Source organism: Durio zibethinus, chromosome 25 (assembly GCF_047325235.1).
Source record: "Durio zibethinus cultivar Kanyao isolate XHJ-2024 chromosome 25, ASM4732523v1, whole genome shotgun sequence".
Taxonomy (NCBI): domain Eukaryota; kingdom Viridiplantae; phylum Streptophyta; class Magnoliopsida; order Malvales; family Malvaceae; genus Durio; species Durio zibethinus.
This window is the reverse complement of record NC_143186.1, coordinates 11,797,601-11,811,252: the sequence shown is the minus strand read 5'-3', so window position 1 is coordinate 11,811,252 and position 13,652 is coordinate 11,797,601. Positions and strand designations below refer to the sequence as shown.

The 13,652-nt window shown below is 29.0% G+C and overlaps 1 protein-coding gene across 3 annotated transcripts; it reads left to right on the top strand.

The window, feature by feature from the left end:
- Positions 1 to 8,398: 8,398 nt before the first annotated feature.
- Positions 8,399 to 12,331, top strand: LOC111275973 (G-type lectin S-receptor-like serine/threonine-protein kinase At4g27290). Of its 3 annotated transcripts, none has more exons than XR_016333743.1 (7): positions 8,399 to 9,805; positions 9,892 to 9,999; positions 10,695 to 10,849; positions 10,931 to 11,141; positions 11,272 to 11,509; positions 11,637 to 11,734; positions 11,813 to 11,841. XR_016333743.1 is itself a non-coding variant. In XM_089754623.1 (7 exons), exons 1-7 carry the CDS (start codon positions 8,485 to 8,487, stop codon positions 12,116 to 12,118), a joined length of 2,433 nt encoding a protein of 810 aa, XP_089610749.1. In that variant the 5' UTR covers positions 8,407 to 8,484; the 3' UTR covers positions 12,119 to 12,331. The 3 variants fall into 3 exon arrangements, 2 of the variants coding, with proteins under 2 accessions (XP_089610749.1, XP_089610748.1); XM_089754623.1 differs by having other exon boundaries at positions 8,407 to 9,805; positions 9,949 to 9,999; positions 11,584 to 11,734; positions 11,813 to 12,331; XM_089754622.1 differs by having other exon boundaries at positions 8,408 to 9,805; positions 11,584 to 11,734; positions 11,813 to 12,331.
- Positions 12,332 to 13,652: the final 1,321 nt, after the last annotated feature.

The following is a 13,652-nucleotide window of genomic DNA, read 5'->3' as shown; positions in this document are numbered from 1 at the left end:
AATTAATTCGAAATAATTGAGACCAAATTAAATATAATTTTATTTAGAATATTAATTTAATAAAATAATAAATATAACACAAGCAATGATTTATTAAAATTATTAAAAAATTTATCAAATTAATATACATTTGTAATTTACAATATGATTTAAAATAAATTTTATATATTTTTAATTATAATGGGTGAATATATCAATGTAATATTTTGGAATAAGTTATATAATTTCTTATAATTATACATGAGTATCAACTATCATGTAATAAAATTAATAACACCTTTTGTTCCTAAATTTTAAATCAAATTCTATATTAGTCTCTAATCTTAAAAAGTTTTAGTTTGATCCCTAATTATTCAAAATTATCTTATTTTGATCTTTTTCTCTATGAATCGTTTAAATTGATGGTCAACACCAATTGATGCCATGGGAATGACGTCAATTGGCATCTCATATAGCAGAAAAAGATCAAAATAAAACTTTGCTTAAAAGTTTACAAACCAAGGATGCTACTATCTTGAAATTTTTTATAATTTAGATATATTTTATAAAATATTAAATTTAAAATAATATTTTATATTTTTATTGTAACATAATTTGTTAATAAAAAATAGATTTTCAAAAATTAAAATTAAGTTAAAATTTTCAAAATCCTTTTAAAAAAATTCATACCATTTTAAATACTAAAATAATATTTTTTTATTAAAAATATTATTTTACGTGGAAATCATAATAAAAAAATATTATTTTTTATCCAAAAAATTTATTTTGAATTAAAATATTAAATATCTTCTATTGTGATCACAATCTTAATGTGATACATATAGAAAAGAATGATTGTGATAACATTCTTAGTATATTGATTGGGCAAAAAAAGAAGTCAAAAGATAACTACAAAGAATGACTTGAGCTTGTCGAAATGGGTATAAGAATGTTCTTCATCCAAAGACTCGTCTTAGCATTAACACCCAATATTTACCTTAAAGCTTCATATCAGATTAGCTTAATTGAAAAAAAATTCTTTTTTTAAAGATTTTTCAAGAAATGAAAACTCCAGATGAATACTCTTCAAATATCTTATGTTGTGTGCAACTTAAATAACGGAAGCTAGTAGGGCTCTAAAGTTATGATTATCATCTCTTGATGCAAGAGTTCCTTCTTATAGCAATATAATGGTCTTTACTTGATAAGGTGTACTTGGTTTCTATTGATTTGTGTACCTTTTTTAAAGAACTTTGTTCTAAAGTTCTTAAAGAGTATAAGCTTGAATTACTTAAGTCTTGGGCTACATCAAGTTTATGTGAAATGGAGAAGATTTTTCCTTCATATTTTTTTATAATAATGGTACATTTAGTTGTCCATTTGGTAAATGAAGCAAAATTGTTGGTCCAGTCATTTATCGGTAGATGTGTCCTATTAAGAGGTATGTCTTAAAGTGTTATAGATTTTTTTACTTAAAATTCAACTAGGATGTTTGCTAATGATTTTTTCTATTGAACTTCCATTTATATAGGTTTTTTTCTTACTCTTAAATCATATGTGCACTATAGAACTTATTTTGAAGGTTTAATTACAGAAGGGTACTTAGCAAATGAATGCATAATTTTTTGTTCAAGATACTTTGATGGGATGAAAACTATTTTTAATTGACCCATTTGAAAAAAAAATAAGAATCCTTTGATAGAGGAAGAAATATCCATTCTTTCTACCATAGAAAGACCATTGGGAACATTAAAACATAAAGGTAAACGAGTCTCACGAATTATACTTGATGTTATAACTTTGGTTCAAGCACATTGATATGTGCTATTTAATTCTGCTAATGTTGCTCCTTTTATAAAGTAAGATCACTTATCTACATACATATTATACTTGATAATTTTTTTTTTGTAGTATATTGTATAGTCTTCTAAGAATTTTTTTCATATAAAAAATATGAGCAATTTCTTAAAAGGTGTAATCGGTCTCTTCCGCTTACACTATATGATATACAAAAGTTACAAAGTGAAACTTTTCATGATTGATTTCGTGATCATGTAAGTTGTACATTATGGTTTGGAATATGTAATTAAAGTTTTTATAGTTCGATTATTATTTTAACCAAATATGAAATTAGATAGGTTACCATTTTGGATCAACAAGGAGATGCAAACATCATAGATTAACTTAGATAGCTTGTTTGTAGTCCAACTAATATTGTTAGGAAATCACTAGTTATATCGTTAATGGTTTTAGATTTCATACCAAGACACATGAGAAATACTTAAAAACTCAAAATAGTGGGGTTGTTGTAACAACCAAGATGATAAGTTATGCAAGTACAAGAGATGCACAACCTATTAAGAGAGAAGTTAACTATTATGAGATTTTAAAAGACATCAATTAGTTGAATTATACTAGTAAAATGAAAGTTATGTAATTTAAATGTGATTGGATTTATATAAATAGAGATTGCAAGAAGGATAAATTTGATTTTCCTCTTATGAATTTTTCACATCTAGCTCATAGTGAAACTAATTTGGTTTATGATCTTTTTATCTTTGAATCACAAGCTAAGAAGGTTTTTTATGTAAATGATGAAAAACATAATGGTTGGATTATTGTCAAGCATGCAAAACATAGAGATGTATTTGATATGGGTGATGAATCATCTTTATATAAAGAGCAAGAAAATGAAGAAATCTATGTTGAATTTAATGATACATATGATACTTCAAATTGGGTTAGAAGTGAAGTTGATGATAAAGGAATGAAAGTCACAGTGGAAATGGAAAATAAGCATATAGAAGAAGATCCTATAGATGAACATAATGGGGAAGACATTTTTTAATTCTATGTAATAGTTTAAATTGTTGTTAAGGTTTTGCAATGTGAGACATAGTTCATTAAATTTTATTTTTATGTTACTAGTTTAAATTACTTAATTTTGTGTGATCATGTGATATATTAAATTGTACTTTATGCTTTATATGGTTTGTCACTATCAAGTTCTCTGTTATATTATACTTAGTATATTTTATGTATTATTAGACTTGAGATGGTAAAGTGTAGATGATTGAATATCATTAAGGCAAATCATACCTCTTATTCTTAACTGTAAACACAATCTGAAGAATAATATGTGCCTGTAGATCCAAAAACTTCACAACATAAGCGTCTACAAGAATCTTAAGAACCAATTTCTCAATCTACAAATAATAAAGATCAAGATGAACAAGTTGAACATAATTTAGGTATAAAAATACTATATTCTTTTAGTACAATTTTTTTTGTGTTATAATGTTGTACTTGTTTAAATTTTTAATAAATTTAATTACTTTCTTTACATGTAATTTTTTAATGTAAGAAATGTTCAACATAAAAAAGCTCGAGGTCCTACACATATGGCTAATATTTGAGATTTGGAAGAAGGGAAGCATGTTGTTGTTAAGGTCAAAGATGATGCTATACCTATCAATGATGAATCTTGCTCTTTAACTCAATTCATTGGCAGCATGGTGAGAATACCTAACTTTACACCAATTAATTATACAAATTGGCATGAAATGTCGAATGCTAAGAAGAAAAAAATGTGAAAAACATTATAGGTATCAATACGATAATGTTTTAGTTGCTGGCTAATGCCATGACAATAATCTTTTAGTTTCTAGTTAATAGTAGCAATTCATGTAATATATATTAACATTTTCTTTCTAATTATCTCTTTCAAATTGTAGTCAAAGTTTGAATTTCACAAATCTGATTCTGATGAGCTCATTAATGAAAAAATATTTCAAAAAATTAAGTCTTAGGTACTAACAAACATGGGTAGTAAATAGAGACAATGAAAAAATAAATTGAAGTCTAAACTTTATGATGAACACAAAACACTAGAAGAAATGGCTGCAAAGGTTGATGATTTTCAAGTAGACAAAAGTTAATTCATATTTCTTGCTACACATTGGTTGACTATTAAAAAGAAGATAAATGTTTACAAAATATACAATTAATTTGTTTTAACACTATAATGATAATTGTAAAATTATTATAATATATCTTTTATTATTCATTTGTTTAAAGAAACAAAGTGAGATAAACAAAACAAACCGCTCAAAATTAAATAAGCCTTATTGCACAGAAACAAAATCATTCTCGAAGATCATTTAAACTTTGGTACATAGATCAGTTATCCTTATCTCACTCAGTTAAATGAATATGAAGTTTACTTTTTATATGTTTGATTTTGTCATTACAATAATTAATATTGTACCTTAATAGAAACAAAAAGCTAATGGAATTTTACCATCACGTGTTAAGATGCATATTATTTCTTATACATGTAAAGATGAAAGTATTGTGAATGACAAGGCAGTTGAAATTATGGTATTTAATTTAGTTATTACTCGCTTTTATTTATGTTTAATTTTTTTTATACTAAAATATTTGTTTACAATTTTAAGAACTCATGAAACAAAGATTGACTGAAACTAATGCTTAGAACTCCGAAGAGAGTTCATGAAAAGATGATGTTTATTTAAAAGTTAAAAGATTGGAGAGAAAATGGTGTGTTTGTTGTATGGGTACAGTATTTAATTCATCTAAACAATATGGTTCTTCATATTCTGAATTGATTCAACATAAGAAAGGGGTATAAGAATTGAAGATTGAAATTAAATATTTGAAAAAAACTTTAAGTACTATCTTATCGATACTTAAAAAAAAAATTTCTAATGAGAATATGGATATCTTAAATACTATTACTCACATGGTGAATAAAGAAGTGTATATAACATCTATTTTAGTTTATATATATGTAAATTGTCATCTTGTTCATGAATCTTGAACTTTATTGAAATTTTTTTTGAATTAATTTCAAGTTCCTGCTACTAATAGTGCTCACGTGAAAGCTATCATTATTTAAATTCAAGTCATCAACCTAATGAAAATAAAAATGGTAAACTCGTCATCACATGATATATATATGAAAATATTTTGTTTGATACTTGTTTCGTAGATAGAATGCCAAAATTAATTTTGAATCTAGGTTTTGAATAATGTAATTGTGATCTTGAAACATGACCCATCGTCTTTGCCATAATTATTAAATTACACTACGATTAAAGCCTGTTCTTTTTCTCTTGAAAAGGCATTTTTGTCTTTTTTTTCTTTGAAAAGGCTTTCTTATGATGTAAGCATGCTTTGTAGTTGTAGACTTGAATGTTATAATGAAAATATTTATTTAATGATAGTTTGTTGACTAAAATAATTTTAGGTTGGTTTCATTAAGTTATTATTTAGAATTAAACTAAAAGAATAAGGAGATTACATATGCAAATTAGGTTATTTTCTTGTTCATTCATGTATTATACTAATGAATAGGATGTTCATTCATGCATTACACTAATGAATAGAATGTTTATAAAATTATTTTTGTTGGTATATAAATGGATGATTACCTTCTATATATATGAATGAATAAGATGTTTATAAAGTTATTTCTACTGGTATATTAATGGATGATTAACTTCTTACCTTTTGTATATATAAGATAATTTATGAGAATTCTAATTGAATTTTTTTATACTATGCAAATGCTTTTTTGTAAAAATCTATGATGAGATCATTTATTTAGAAAGCTATTTATTTACTCGACGTATTATGTTTGTAGGGGCATTTGGTTTTGTTTTGGATGTTATGCACTTTGTTGAAATAAGGCTGTTGTGTTTCGTGATACTTGATTGATATATTGAATACTATTAGTGAGCTAGGTTAATTAAGCTTGTTAGTTATATTATGTAGCTACACTTGTTGACTTTTTCAAGACTTATGATATTTTGTATGAATTAAAATATTTTGGTTTTCAAAAAGAGCTTGTAATATGTGCATGTATGTTTTTTCTTATTGAGGTGGTTTTGCAATTATTTGTTCATTTATAGATTTTTTAAGATTATCTTGTTTAGAGTTCTATTAAAGTTTTAAGGTAATTAAAAGGTTTTTAAGTGTCTGGTAGTGCAAACTTATGATTATGTTTTTTAGGGTGAGGTGGTGTAAGTCTTTATTTATGTTTATTTTATCGATGTTTGTTTTATTAGACTTGGTATAATAACTTTAGTTTTTCACTTATACTAAGTTTGTGAATTATAAATAATTTAATTGTAGTTTTAATGTTATTAAATATTTTTTACTTTAATTTTTTACTTTATTGTGTTTCTTTTTGTTTATATGAAATATATTATATTATGATTATAAATAAATTAATATTAATAATTGAAAATATAATTTTAAAAAATTTTACTAACATCTTAATATTTATATTGATACACTTGATTGTATAACATCTTAATTTTGGTAAAAGTAAGAAAATTAAAGCATATAATTTTGTACTAATAGTTTTCTAACCATCGATATAGCTAAAAAAATTAAAAAAAATACAAGTCTATACTGAAGGATGCTAAGCATCGGTATAGGTAAAAAAAAATTACAAGTCTATATTGACAAGCATTAATCGTCGGTATAGGTAAAAAAAATTAAAATATATAAGTTTATATTAACGGGTACTAGCCGTTGGTATAGGTGAGAAAATTAAAACATATAAATCTATACTAACATGTTTTAAGTGTCAGTATAAGTAAAATCTATACCAATTACCATTAACCGTCGGTATAGATAAAAAAAATTAAAATATATAAATCTATACTGACAGATATTAACTGTAGCTAAAAGGTATAATAGTAGAACACGTAATAAATGCTATACCAACATGTATACATTTATTGACAATCTTAAACCGTTTGTATATCTCTATAAATTATTTCGACTTCTTAAAAATTATTAATATAGATCTATACCGATAATACATATATTAACAATTAAAAATTTATTACAGTACATATATTGACTGTCAATATAAAATTTATGATGCTATAATGATGATAGATTTTAAAATTTTACCAACGTCACTGCATGTCAAATTTTTTTAATGTTACATCAAATTTTACAAGGCATTATATTCAAATTTTTTCTATCTATAAGGTGACTATAATAATTTCTTCAATAAATATACCGAATTATTCTATGCATGCGCCTTACATCTTTCTTGATAATGGTAGACATCAAATCAGAAAAGTAATTAAGAAACTTTTCTTCAATGTTTTTCTCCTTATAAGCAACTACTGCATTGAAAAGAGAGATTGGTTTACAAGAGTACATGTATGTACGTGATGGCAACGTTCCAGTGCATATACACCATAAATTAAGTCAGCGAAGTCTTAATTTGATCGTTAGATGTCCAATCAATGCTTTTGTTTTTAGTGCAAATTTTCTAGTTTCGGGAAAAGACCGGCGCCATAAAAGTCTTAAGTCAATTGTTAAATCGGACTTCTGTTCATTCATAAAATGAAAAGTGTACATTTATCAATTAATTGATTTTGTTTAATATAAAATAAATCATAATTTAAAGATTAAAAAAAGATTATAAGTATAGAATTTAAATTTCATCTATTAAGCGTTATATATTTAAAATATTTGTACGAATAATGTGAGTGAACTTTAGATTCAATTAATTAATTTTTAATATACATAAATATACCTATTTCTTTTACATACAAAAATAAATCTATTAAGATACTTGTCAATCGATACCGGTGGAGACTGGAGTCTAAAAATTCATAAAATAATTTTTTTTATAGACGAACTCAAAATGAATTAAAAAAAAAAATCGGAAAGAATGAAAAAGAGGTTGAAGATAGCAAATTTGTACTAAATAAGTTTTAACGAAAAAGAAAAATAAAATAAGTTAAAGGATAAAAAAATATCATTGAACTATAAATAAAAAATTATTTAAAATTTTAACATTTTATTATAATTAATCAAATTTTTAATCTTTTATTTTAAACTAATTAAACTTTTAATTAGATGAAATTTACTCATGTGATAAAATTAAATCAATTAATCTTCAAACCTTTAAAGGATTTTAAAAAAAAGTAAGAGAAAAAGTAAAGAAAAAAATTTGTTTTATTTAATTTTTATATATGTTAATTACATTACTTAAAAATCTTTCATTTATTTTATTGAAGTTACATATAATTTTTAAAAAAATTCATGATATTAATTTTTTATCAAAATAAAGATTTAATTAAATGCAAATAAATATTAGAGAATTGATAGATTATAATAAAAATTAAAATTTTAGATAATTTTTAATTATAATTTAGGAGCCTTTTATATACTTTAGCCAAAAAGAAAAAAGAAATATGTCAAAGAAATTAAAATTGAAAATGAAGAACAAGTACACGTAGTTTCAGTGGATTTAGATTTTTTTTACTTTTAGTTCGGGAGGTGGGACTTTGGTCTGTATCTGCATCGGGCCAGAAAAAAACGAGTCAACAATGAGTTTGACATTAATGCAGTTTCTTTTGCAGTATCATAAACGGCAAGTCAGTACTCATTACGTCTGCTTCAAGTCGATAGTTCTGCGTGGTAAAACTTGCCATGATTATGTAGGTTTCTATGTGTCTGCAAGATGTAAAAGCCTGCAAAACAATGGATATTCTGTCGAGTTTTTTCTTGTTAATCCATATTACTTCACTAGTTCTGCTCTCTGGGTTCTCCGATGGAACGGATCTTCTGAGCTCCACTCAGTCTCTTAGTGATGGCAGGAGCCTTGTTTCCAAAAGCGGAATCTTTGAACTGGGCTTTTTCAGTCCTGGAAGCTCAAACAACCGTTACTTGGGAATTTGGTACAAGAATATCCCAGTCCCAAGTGTGGTTTGGGTGGCAAACAGGCGCGAACCGATCAATGACTCATCTGGTTTGCTAATGATAAACAGCACAGGCGATCTTGTACTGCTCAGTCAAAGCAATGGTGTTGTTTGGTCATCAAACTTGAAGAAAGAAGCTAGAAATCCAATAGTGCAACTCCTAGATTCTGGAAATCTTGTTATCAGAGATGAAAGGGATGGTAATTCAGAAACATTTTTATGGCAAAGCTTTGACTATCCAACTGACACAACTCTACCAGGGATGAAAATTGGATGGGACTTGAAAACAGGCCATGAACGACAACTGTCAGCATGGAAGAGCTCAGATGATCCAACTCCCGGAGATTTCACTATGGGGGTAGCGCTGTACAACTTCCCTGATACATTTGCATGGAAGGATTCAAAAAAGTACTTCAGAAGTGGTCTCTGGAATGGCCTTAGATACAGTGGTGTGCGCGAGTCAAGGTCTAGTCCTTTTCAGTACAGCTTCCCGTCGATGGTTGAATTAAACTTTGTATGGAATGAGACTGAGGTGTACGATATCTTTTACGTCAAAAATAAATCGGTGATGGCAAGGAGCATTTTAAACCAAACTACATATCAGTCTGAGTTCTACATATGGAATGAAGAAACCAGCACTTGGATGCTAACTGGGTACATGCCAAGGGACATCTGTGACACTTATGGATACTGTGGTGCATATGGGAAATGTGACAATACAGAATCGCCACCTTGTGAATGTTTAAGAGGATTCAAGCCTAAATCACCACTGTATTGGGCTCAAGGATGCGAGCGCAATAAGCCACTAGATTGTCAGAATGGGGATGGGTTCATCAAATTTGATGGACTGAAATTGCCAGATACAACACGTTCTTGGGTTAACAAAAGTATGAATCTCAAAGAATGCAGAGACAAGTGCTTAGAAAACTGTTCGTGTATGGCCTTTGCAAACACTGATATTAGAGGAGGAGGCAGCGGTTGTGCCATTTGGTTGGGTGATCTGATCGATATAACCCAGTTAAAAACCAGTGGACAGGATCTATATATTCGAATGTCTTCTTCTGAAACAGGTATATAAGCTAACTTATTAATTTTTTTTTTCCTTTTGAGCGGTTAACTTATTTTTCTTTTAATATATTGAAACATATCTATGAAGGAACAAAATATGAGAGTATTAAAGTGAAGATAGCAGTTCCAATTGCTATTTTCATAGTTGCCGGTTTGTCTCTTCTCAGCTATTACATCTGCAGATCCCATGCAAAAGGTAACTCTACTGCCCTGTTTGCCTCAAAATCACATTTCATCTATGATTCTAGAACATATCTGTTTGGGTTAAATCCAGACTTTAGGGCACAATTTGAAATCACAAGGTTGTCTTTGGTACTTATGTTCCGACACTCGAGTCAATATAAGAAGGAAGAAGAAGGGAGCAAAATAGGAGAGTAGGGGAAATGAGAGGAACCGTACGAGTGACTTGGATTGCCTGAACAGATTGTGAGGGTAATTTGAGCGAAGACGTGGCCGGGTTCAACGAACTCGACCTGAGGTGGAGAGATTTCAAGCCGACGTGGCCTGATCCGACCTGACCTTGTCCGTTGACACCCAATGTCCAGACAACAAGTTAGTTTGGCCATGTGGGCATCAGGTGAGCTACCATGCTGGCCAGACATGCTTTGATAAATCAGGTCGGCTTATCACATCGATTCGGCCAAATGATTAAAAGAAAAATATCCTCTTGATTTGCTAGTCATGGAAAAGACTATATTACTCTTAAGAATATAAAATACCTCTATCAATATATGAAGCTGTTTAGGAGTATTAGAGAAACTTTGCTTATTTCTTTGGAAAGGAATTGCATAGAAAGTATAAGGTCTTCTTTGCAATATGCTTAACCAAACTGAAGATCGTGAAATATAACATTCCATATGGGCTAATGTCAGCAATTTTCTACTAAATCAGGTGGACCTGGAAAAGTAAAGGGAACCAACAATGAAGGGCAAGAGGAGGAAGGGATGGAACTCCAAATGTTCGACCTAGCTGTAATAGCTAAAGCCACCAATGACTTTTCAAACGACAACAAGCTAGGAGAAGGTGGTTTCGGGTCTGTTTACCGGGTATTTTGTGACATCCTAGTGAAAATAAAAAGAACCAATAGCTTCAAAACATCGTAACAACTGTGTTCTGCACTTTTTCAGGGTAACCTGCTAGATGGACAAGAAATTGCTGTGAAGAGGCTTTCAAGAAGCTCTAGACAAGGGTTAAATGAGTTCAAAACTGAAGTAAAACTTATAGCCAAACTTCAACATAGGAATCTTGTAAAACTTCTTGGATGCTGCATTTGCGGAGAAGAAAAAATGCTAGTTTATGAATATATGCCTAATAAAAGTTTGGACTTCTTCATTTTTGGTATTGAACTCCGTCAAAAACCCAACAACAATAACTTTTCTCGCAAAAGATCTTTTATTATTCAAGTAAGTAGTCTAGTTTGAAAGATTTTGTTGGACATTATAACTGATGTGACCTTGTTACATGGCAGATAAAACAAGAAGTAAGCTATTAGATTGGCCGATACGATTTCACATTATCTGCGGTGTTGTTCGGGGGCTTCTCTATCTACATCAAGATTCAAGATTGAGAATTGTACACAGAGATCTTAAATCTAGTAATGTTCTTCTCGATAGTGTGATGAATCCGAAAATTTCAGACTTCGGCCTAGCTAGAACTTTTGGAGGAGACCAAACTGAGGGCAACACGAGCAGAGTTGTTGGAACATAGTAAGTGTTCATTGTTTTTCTTAATTTACCACTAAATCTTCATTGATGTCTTCTGTTTTAACGATCTTCTGTAGTGGTTATATGGCACCGGAATACGCTTTTGATGGGCAATTCTCATTAAAATCAGATGTTTTTAGTTTTGGAATACTGGTGTTGGAGATCATAACTGGAAAGAGAAATAGAGGATTCTACCAACCTAACCATGGCTATAACCTTACTGGACATGTAAGTCTCAGGACCTTCGCCCGCTAATGTACTTGGAAACTAAAAAATTAAGAATAACGGAATCGTTTTTTGTCAAAGGCATGGACATTGTGGAAGGAAGGAAGGCCTTTAGACTTGATTGATTCATTTTTGCAAGAGTCGTGTGCTCCATCGGAAGTGTTAAGGTGCATCCACATTGCTCTCTTATGCGTGCAACAGAATCCTGAGGACAGGCCATATATGTGTTCGGTGGCTCTAATGTTGGGTGGCGAGAATCCATTAAGTCAACCCAAAGAACCTGGCTTTTTTATGGAAAAGAAAACGCTTGAAACAAATTCTTCAGCAATCAAGCTTGAATCACCTGCTACCAATGATATCAGTATCTCGGTGTTGGAGGGTCGATAGAGGATTCTTGAACTACCTATATGATTCATGTTGCCATTGTCTTATCAAAATTAATCGTTTGTTGATACCTTTTTGAAACTTATATTTCTAAATCATGAGAACAGATTATATGTTTTGTGTTTCTGATTTTGGCAATTAGTGAAACTCAATCGCCTCAACCCAAAAAAAAAGAAAAAGATTTTTTAGGTTCCACCAAACTCTGCGTGTAGTTGATTTAATCCATAAATGTTCAAGAATAAAATTAGATGCACTCTTCATGCACTTCTATTGTGTAACAAAATATAGCATTGAAACAGAGTAGTCTTCATACTACTATGCATATTCTGATAACATGTACACATACGAAAGGATTTGAAGTAAATTTAAAAAATCACAGATGAAAAAAATAAAAAATTTTAAATTGGGAATGGAAATGAAACGCGAACTAATAGAAAGCTTATGATAGAATGCCAAACAAAGCAAAGTTATGTTTAAACTAACTGAAGCAAGTTAGGGAAGTGATCAACCTTAGCAAAATCGCCTTCTCGTCGTACCGTGAGGATATGAAACAGGAGCGTTAGGCGAATACGAGTGCTTGCAGTTTGCTGGATTATGAGATTAGTTTCCTCCTTGAGTTGTTCACATTCTGTTTCTATTGTTTCTCGTTTTTCTCCAACTTGCCCTTGTCCTTCTCTAATTGCTTTCTGCTCCTTGCTAATGTCTTCCATCTCTCGTTTCTATTCTTCAAATTTCACTTATTCAATATTACTAATAAAAGAATTTTTTATTGGAAAACGATGCGACCACCATGATAAATACAATTAACCAAAATAAATAATTAATTATCTAAATAATATTTAGGTAATATTTTCTCAATAAATCATATTCAAGCTAAACTACTCTAGTGATATTCGAGATAAAAATAACTATCTCAGCAACTAAAATATAAATATAACAGTTCCTTGATGATATATAGGAATAAACTATAGTTACTTGTACATGGACCCTAGTCTGGTTTATATATTGTTTGTGAAATACATGATCTCAGAGTAATTATGGTAAACAAAAATAGAATAGAAGAAACCGATCAAAGTGAGAGTATTTCTTTGCGTGATTGGAGAATGCATGAAGTCAAGCAAACACGAATGTGGAAGAAAAATCCAAGAGCATGGTGAATCTGTTTCTGGTAAATTAATATCTTTTCATGTGGAAAATATAATATTGTGTCTCAATAGGAATTTAATAAAAAACAAATAATTTAATTAATAGATAGTAATAGTTAATGAATAATAATAAAAAATTAATTATTAATAATTACTGCAAGAAAAATTATTTTTGTCGGTACTTATAATTGTTAGTAAAATATCACAAAAATGCCGATGTTACTATTATCCACAATTCTTTGACTGCCGATTAGATGAGTATCGATAAAAATTTTTCAAAAGTTAAACTATCAGTGCCAAAATTACATATGAAGTTACCGGAATGAGTTTTCCCATTGTTTTGAATTATTATTATCAGTAAAAAATTCTTAAAGACATTTTAAATTGTTGAT

What these genes read in the sequence shown, in the direction of transcription:
- LOC111275973 (XM_089754622.1), top strand. Translation starts at nt 8,485, where the DNA reads ATGTGTCTGCAAGATGTAAAAGCCTGCAAAACAATGGATATTCTGTCG. An exon ending in CTGCAGATCCCATGCAAAAG is followed by an intron (nt 10,000 to 10,694) that starts GTAACTCTACTG and finishes CTACTAAATCAG; the next exon opens with GTGGACCTGGAAAAGTAAAG. An exon ending in TTTGGACTTCTTCATTTTTG is followed by an intron (nt 11,142 to 11,271) that starts GTATTGAACTCC and finishes GTTACATGGCAG; the next exon opens with ATAAAACAAGAAGTAAGCTA.